The 8,601-nt window shown below is 33.4% G+C and overlaps 1 protein-coding gene across 1 annotated transcript; it reads left to right on the plus strand.

Annotated features, from left to right (window-relative positions):
- Window positions 1–949: 949 nt before the first annotated feature.
- On the plus strand, window positions 950–8,176 carry LOC106754842 (meiosis-specific protein ASY3). Its single transcript, XM_022778077.1, has 12 exons — window positions 950–1,077; window positions 1,173–1,257; window positions 1,573–1,648; window positions 2,272–3,807; window positions 3,914–4,037; window positions 5,054–5,173; window positions 5,264–5,324; window positions 5,425–5,574; window positions 5,655–5,713; window positions 6,515–6,649; window positions 7,341–7,432; window positions 7,860–8,176. Exons 3-12 carry the CDS (start codon window positions 1,616–1,618, stop codon window positions 7,929–7,931), a joined length of 2,382 nt encoding a protein of 793 aa, XP_022633798.1. The 5' UTR covers window positions 950–1,077; window positions 1,173–1,257; window positions 1,573–1,615; the 3' UTR covers window positions 7,932–8,176.
- Window positions 8,177–8,601: the final 425 nt, after the last annotated feature.

Consider the following 8,601-nt stretch of genomic DNA (forward strand, 5'->3'; position numbering starts at 1 on the left):
CAAATAAAGTTAAAAAAATTTAGTAAAAAGGACTAAAACCAGAGTTTTCTAAAGTTGAAGGACTAAATTGTACTATAGTTTGAAAGAGGGACTAAAACCAAAATCGTCCTAAAGTATAGGGACTAAAAACATATTTAACCCTTTTTATTATATTCTAAGTTACAAATGCGTTTTAGAAAGAAAAAAAAAAGTAAGGATAGAGCGGTTGTTTTAAAAGTAATAAGATAAAAATTAGATTTAATTAATAACTGTTCTTATATTTAGGTATATAATTTAATCGAGTCTTGATATTTTTTAATAAAATTAATTAGATTTTTATATTAAATTAACATTAAAATTATTAAAAATGTGTCATATACAATTTTGTTTGTTATTTCTTATTTTAAAACTATTTTTATTTAACATGTGAGATTTTCATATTTTAACATCTATTACCTTTTAAACTATTTAACATGTAACGTCTTCAGAATTTTAATGAATAACACTAAAAATATCATTAATATATAAAAGAACAAAATTCATTCTATTTAAAATTATTAAAAATTTAAAAAATACCCATCATATATTTAAATATAGGAATCACATAACTCATTAACCTAATAATAAGTTATTTTTAATTAAATATTATACAAGTAGAAATCAGTATTTTATTTTTCTGTTGTTTCTTAAAGTTATCTCTTCTACCACATGAGGAGCAAATCCACGTTGCTTTCAAAAAAACTCTTTGTATTTTCTATTTCTACTTTTTATAACAAGATTATATTAAAAGTTGTAATAAGTAATATTTTAATTTTTTTTCTCGAAATATTAAATAAACAGATCAATATTTTTATTCATATTTATAACTTATTTTTATTACTATAAACACACACACAATAATATATATATATATATATATATATATATAATTACTTATTTATTTATTTTTTCTTTTAATAGTCACGCGGAATAGGAATCATGCGAACACGGAGGACGGTTAAACTCACAGACTTTTCCCGCCTTTTCTCTCTGATTTTGATTCCGGTTTTGCATTTCGGCAAATCAAATTAACATTCATCAAATCCATTTTATAGTGCTGTAAGTGTTTTTTTTTTTTTTCCCGCAACGCGCAAATCTATAATCTATATTGCTCCTTCGACATTGGTTTGATTCTGATTAAACTTACACTACAGCCTTGTCTCCTATCAATTGTTGAGATCGTTTCTACGTTCTGATTCCGAATTCTCCAATTCCTCTTTTTCGAGGGTTTCTTCTCAGGTATTCTAACGATTTGCATGCTTCTCTTTCTTGAGTTTCGAGGTTGTTATTTCCACTCTGTTTGGCTGTTGGGATTACAAGGAACTTTTGAGACTGACGGTTTCTTTATGTTTCGGGTTTTACTGACTTTGAACGGAGGCTTCATCAGCAATGGGTTTCTCTCATACTTTTCTGAAAGTTGTGCCGGGTTTTGTGTGGATTTGTTCCATTAATTTTATTTTATGTTCTTGCTTTTTTCAAGTTAGTTAATGACGCCGATGCTTAGCTTAAATTGTAACTTTCCACTTTATTTGGTTTTGTTGTTACTTTTTTCAGGTTAGTAACTGACGTATCAGCTTTGCTAGAGTAGCAACTGCAAATGGATGTTGGAGCGCGTCAAGTTTTGCATGATGTAAGTGGTTACAACCTTGATTTGGCGAATTTTCTGATTTGACTAACTATTTGTTATAGAATAATATTTGGTAACTATTAGTGTGCTCCTTCGTCAATTAATTTCTAATTGGTATGAAACGTTGTCATTGGATAGCTGATTTGTTAGCTTAGGTTTGTCCAGTGTGAATTGTTCAAGTTAGTTTGGGCTTGATATTTGTTCTGATGCAATTGCAACATTAGCGTTCTTGACATTTTTTTCGCAGTGTTTAGTGCTACCTTTTCTTATGTGCACAAGACTCTGATAGATACGTCATAAGAATTAAGAAATTCAATTTAGTTAGAGATATTAAATTCGTTATTAATTTGTAGTGTAGTTTCTATTATTCAGATTCAGAGGATATTATGCAAAAACAGGCAATTATCGCAGTAGACAATTAAGAAGAGCTTCTAGAGAAATAGCAGTACAGACAAACTACCCTTAAAGTTCTTCTTAAAAGGACCAGGCAATAATAACTAAACTGTCTTTTATTTTCCAGAGCTCTGTCTGATGTTACTGACTACAACCAATTATAATTGTGGTTATCTTTCTGTTACTGAAGGACAAAAGTTCTATATACTCATGGATTTGAACTATGTATTCAGGAGCAGACGAGTGATTGTAGGAGTTTTGGCAGCAATATCCGTTCGTCCAGCCAGACACGGAAAATTTCTATAGGAGTAATGGCAGATTCAAAAACTAGCACAAGAAATGGACTCACGATGGGGGACGGGATTGTCGTGCCAAATACAGAAAGGGAAATCTCTATTGTGGGAAATTTCCCTGGAGAAAAAAATGAAGTTAAAGGAGTCACACCTTCCTTTAACATAAAGCATTCTGGAGGTCCACCGGAGCTGAAGTGTTCTTGGATCTCCAAATCCTTTTACCAAAGAACACCGATTTCTGAGTCCATTATTCAAGCCAACCAAGCCTCCAGTTTACTAGTCTCTCCAGGTGGCGGGGACGATCCAAATGGAATAGAGCGTGCAGCTGGGAAACATTCAGTTCAGCTTTTCTCATATCAGAAATCAACTTTAACTTCTAATAATTTCAAAAAGTTTGATGCGGACGCTGCCAGAATAAAGGGAAGGAAGGACGAGCCCAATGACAAGGTAAAGGAATTTACATTTGCCACTGTACAACAAGTCTTCGAGTCTGAGAAAACCTACCCAGAGGACAAAGTAAATAGAACAGAAAACAGAACCGAGAATTTGAGGATGAAGCTTTGCCAAATATTGGGGACCACTTCTTCTCACAAGAGTCGGCATTCAGCTTCTCCCGCACGTAACAACGACGAGGAAAGTTTGCCGCCTGAGCAGCGTTCGGACCAGAAGCAAAACATGAAGAGCATACAAAACTCGGATACTATAGAAACTGATTCTGAAAATCCTGATCACGCTCTTAAGAGGCCAGTAACTCGTTCTTGGAGCAGAAAGAAAACGTCTTCCAAAAAGCAACCGGGAAAAGGTAAAAGTGGCCCATCTTCAAAAAAGACTGAGAAGCAAGGAGAAAAAAGTATATTCTCTTTTAAAGGAAAACAGATTGGGAGACGAGATGATTTTCCCGATGACGGATCCTTGAGGAAAAAGAATCAAAAAAAGAATTCCATGATTGGGAAAAATAAGACCAGCGTCATTGAATGTGACACCGCAGATAAACTTCATCAACACACTTCGAAGACTGATCTACCGCTGAATGACCAGACAACATTTTCACTTGGGAAGATAGCAGGCGGGTATACTGGTTGCTTACCTGAATATCAGTCAAAATGCCCTCATACAGAGAAAATAAACCAAGAAAAAGAATTTTACGAGCCAACAATTGTAAATACAGATCAGCATGGAGAACTTGAGGTCTCAGAAAATGAAAATCAGAAAGAATATAAAAGTAACCCAGTAAATCAGAATGTTGCTTCTAAGCTACAAGATGATTTTCCAAGTCCTACATTTCAACTTAAGACACCGATTTTAAGTTTTTCTCCTGACTCAACACAAAATACAGGCCGAAAGGAAAAGGATGTAAGTAGTCCAGCATCAACTGAAAGAACATTTTCTCTGGGAAGCATTCATAGTTTAAGAAATATCGAGGCTTCAGAGCCAGACTTCAACATCGACGGGCTAGGAGAGCAAATGCAACCTTCTGTATCCTTATCGCACCACAGGACTTAAGTTGATAACTTTGACTGTTCTGGAACTGAACTGGAAATGTAGTGTTTCTCTTTTTTTGCCATTCCTTATTATATTTCAGGATATAGAAGAGACCAATTCTTTTATTCCCAGAAAAGACAAATCTTCTGAGACAGAGAAAAAAGAGCAGGGTGGTTTATCTGATTCATCATCTGAAGATTTAAACTTTCAAGAACATCTTGAAGGTTTGCGTTACATTAAATAATGATATGTACATTAATCTTTTTGCATATTCTGAATTAAATTTGCAGGAGATCTTACAGAATCAGCAGTACTTCTTTCCAAAGGCTGATTTTAGTATAAATCCCATCTTAAAACTATGTCAAATTGGATTAAGCACACACGAGACACAAACTAGATAATCCTTTTGTAATTTATACTCACTTAAAGCCCTGGAAATAATGAGCATGTTTCTTTCATTGGACTGATTTATCTCCCATTTTTTTCTGTTTCCATCGATATTTTCTTCTAGATTTCAAATCACTCATTTTAGCAGTATATGTGTTTTCATAGTAAAAACACCTAAGAAATATAAGATTCCTACATGTTTGGTTCTTAGTGTAATGCAAATGCGTGGAAGTTACTGGCTTGGTAGAAAACAGCATCATCCACAAGAAGAATAGAAGATTCCCACAAGTAGGGAAGCTACATGTAAAGAATGCTGTAAAAATTTCTCACTTGGAAGAAAATTATAATTGTTCTGTAATTTCCCGATGTCTTTACCGTGTATAGCCTGTACCTAGTTCTTCATAACGTCTGATCTAAGACTAATACGATGTTCTCGGGTGACCTTTTATGTCCACTGGTCTTGTTAGCTTCTTACGCCTGTTTAGTCCTTATTTTGAAAGGATCATCAACCAAACCAAAGCAAAAAGATAAGGGGGAGGGGATGGATCCACTGGTAGACTGATTGTTGATGGCTCTTCCAGTAGATTGATAACAGTTATGAGGAATGAATCAAATTCATTGAACTTGATATGCCATGAATAATTAAAATGCGTCACATATAATTGTTGGTGGAATTTGCATTACCTGCCCTCTAAAGTCTCTATATTATTATTAGTTATCCGATGCACGTTCTGGTTTTACTCCAGCGGCACAAACTGTTATCAGAAATTCTATGTTTTTCCTCCCTTGTATACTGTTGTGTCCTTTCGAAGCAGAGCCATATCTTAGTTGTATCTAAATCATGTTAGTGAAGGTTCAAGAGAAAGACGTGATTCAGAGAGGAAAAATTTTGTTCTTCATCCAATGAAGAGGCTGTGCAAGCATGAAAGCATTAAATTTAACAATAGGAGCCCAGCTTCAGCGTCTTCAAAAGGTAGTAAATTCATTTTGTACTTAATATTTATATCTGAATATGCTATAAAGATATACGCACTTTTATACTCTAATTTACACAAATGATTAGGTACAGGAGACAGTGATTGGATTGGTGAAGCTTCTGAGCAGAATCAAAATGGTTTTGCAAGGTGTTTTACTTTTTTTCATGAAAAACTGATTAATGAGTCCACCAGAACAATATAAATTGCAACTCATGCTTGCATGATCTTTTAACTGTATATTGGATAGAGCTGTTGAACTGTTAGCCTTGGAATTGGGCAAACTTCAGAGCAAACTTAAGTCGATGACAAGTCAGAAATCCTCTGAAATTTTGAAGTCTGTTGCTGAAGAAATACATCTTCAGCTGCAGAATGTTCATTCCCAAATCCAGACGGACATGTAGGTGTACTAGACTGATAAATTTTCAAGCTTCCGATCGATATCTTACACTTTTGTGTTTTCTTGACAAAATGTTTCAGGGGAAAGCTTACAAATCTCAGTAAATCAAAGAGAAAACGGCTGGAAACTAGATTTGAAGGTAACGAAATTTAAGTTCAATGTTTAATATGTTAATGTTTTTTAGTTTTACTATTGTAATTATTATCTACATTTTTCTCCTAGGAATGGATCTCAGGTTTTCAACTTGTACGTCATGTGCTAGGGTTATGTTTGTCTCTTTTGATAAACATTAAATAGTTTGAGGGTTTAACACTGTTCGTTCTTTTCATCCGTTATGGTTCAGCTGACATTCTATTTGGTTTTTTATGCATACATTTTTGGGTCTAAAAATTAATAGAATTAAAATTTATCTCGTTTATGTTCTTCAAAATAATAGATACAATATACTAAATTGTTTCCCTTAAGTTAGAAGTCAATAGGTTGTATCCCTCTAGACTAATTCCAGGAATTCATATTGTTATCGGAAATATTACTTTAAATTTCTGTAATACATGATCATGTTATCGTTGTTCTGTAATAACTGTTTCTCCTAGTCCAGAAGAAAGTTTGATTTGAAAACAGATATTTATTTGTAACAATATACGGGGGTAATAGCTATGATGGCAGTCCTAAAATTATTTGTCACAAGGAATTATAAAAGGGCTAGATAAAAGAATGGTATGGTTCTACTGAAAGCGTCCTTGCGCTAGATCTTGCATTTATATTTTCTACAAATAACTTACCTATCACCACCTCTGAATTTTGCATTCATCGTTTTCCTCATATATTCTTTTCTTTAGTGGCATTTTCTTGTCTTACTACTTTGTTACTTTGTTCGGAGATGTTTGCTCTTTCTTCCTCAGTAACTTTTTTAACCTTCTCTTCCTCTAACAAAACGTAGACCAACAACAACAGTTGAGGTTAACATATGATAGATTCAAGGAAGAGGTTAATCAGCATCTACAGGATTGCAGAAGCACCATTGAAGATCTTGAAGCAGATCAGATAGAGATCAAGAGAGCCATGGAAAAACAAAGTATGAAAACATAGTATTTGTATTACCTTATTTTATTATGTTTAAAATAAGTTATAATTTAAATTTTGTTGTAATTTTTTTCAAAGGCAGTTTTTCCCAAATAATTGATCTAATCCAAGTATGCAAAAGACGTCCTCTGGATTTAGATACGCCCTTTTGTTTTTAAATGCAATATTAATATATCTATAAATATCAGCTCGAGGCTCAAGTTCAATTTTGTTTTATATGAAAAAAGAGTAACTAAATGGTATTTATGACTACTAGAGTTGGAGTGTCAGGGAGTAGTGCAATTCTTTCATATTTCTTCCCCCTTTTTGAGCAAGTAAAGGTATAAATTTCAAATCGCCAGAGACATAATACTGTTTGCGCATATTTATGTAATCTTCTCTATCATTTCTGTTAATCATTGTGTTTTACAATTTTAATTACGTGAGGATAGTGTCAATGTTTTGGCGTCGCAAGTTTTTATCTCGATGTATTATGCAACAAAAGTCGTGGACAGTTACATCTATGATATTTTTGAAAGAAAGCTGCTTGAGCAACCACTTCGTGGTTAGCTCGATAAGGGATTAAAGCTCGGGAGTGCTCTTAGACCTAGTCTCTTGCTAATAAAAGAAAAAAAAAATTACCATTTGTATTATTGGAAGTATCATGTTGGTTGTGGCCTTATTTAAATATATTTTGTGTATAGGAGTAGCGCATAAGAAGCTTCTGTCGCAAGTTGAAGAAGCAATGGAGATCCAACTTGATGACGCTCAAAGGAAAATCAGAGTCACCCAGGAGGCAAGTATTTGTTATAAGTAGTTGTTTCATTCGTTAGCACTAGGTTTTCCTCTTCTAATAATGATTTTATAAGTATTAGTTCGTGATTAGTCATCAATCAGTCGCATGATTCTCAAATTACTAGTGTAATGATACACTGCACCGTACTATTTCGTTAAGTTATTCTTGCATCACGAGTAATGATATTTGTCCGCCTAAATATGTGGTGAACTGATGTTATAATTAGAGAGAGAAAAAAAAGAAGGTAGAGACAGAACATGATCAATAAAAGGTTGATAATATCCTTGCTTTGCTTCGTTGAATTTAGGATGTGAACGTGATATGCTGCTGGTCCAGCTGCCATTAGTCGTTCTGTTTAGATTTTGCTTTTCCTTATTCATTGTCAATTGTTTACAACATTGTTAACCATCCTTTTAAATGGATGCAGAAGGCGAGAGGGAAACTTCTACAATTGAAGCAAGTTGTAGCTATGTGCTTAAAAGAAGAAATACTAAATTGATATGATTTCTTCTGATTCCCTGCAACTTAGGAAGTTTGCTTTGAAGGAAGCGCGCCTTGAGATTTCGCTAGATCCTTTAGACTGGAATCTTAAAAGATTTCTATGTACGTAACATTATGACCCCTCCTCTTCTTTTAACTGCATAGAATAGATAATTTGGCCCAGTTCAAGTAATATCACTTAAAATTTCTTTTATCAAACTTGAATACTGGGTCTATTGTGCGTGATTTGCGGGATAAAAAAACATCCACATGTGTCATTGAGATTGTTATTGCTTTTCTCTTAATATTCTCTGATTTTCCAGCCGCAATTTGGCGGGTCCACTATACTGTTTTTACAACTTATATTTTAAATTTATGCTGTTTGAAATTCGCCAAAAAAGATGTTTGAGTTTTGTGACACGGTTGGTGAAAGGGAAAACAGGGAAAGAAACAGAAATACTTCTGTTTAGCTTTTTTTAATGTTTTTTTGTTGCTATGTTTCATAAAGAGTTTGTTTGTGTGAGGGGATGAAAGAAGAAATAATTGCTGCACCATTGAAAACATAAAACGGAATAAAACCTTTTACACAACTTTTGTTTTTACATCTTTATAACAGTGATAAATAATTGCATATTAAATTACGTTATTTAATTTAATTATAAATTAAATTAGTGAATATAAAAAGTAAT

The sequence above is a fragment of the Vigna radiata genome, unplaced genomic scaffold (genome assembly GCF_000741045.1).
Source record: "Vigna radiata var. radiata cultivar VC1973A unplaced genomic scaffold, Vradiata_ver6 scaffold_273, whole genome shotgun sequence".
Lineage (NCBI taxonomy): Eukaryota > Viridiplantae > Streptophyta > Magnoliopsida > Fabales > Fabaceae > Vigna > Vigna radiata.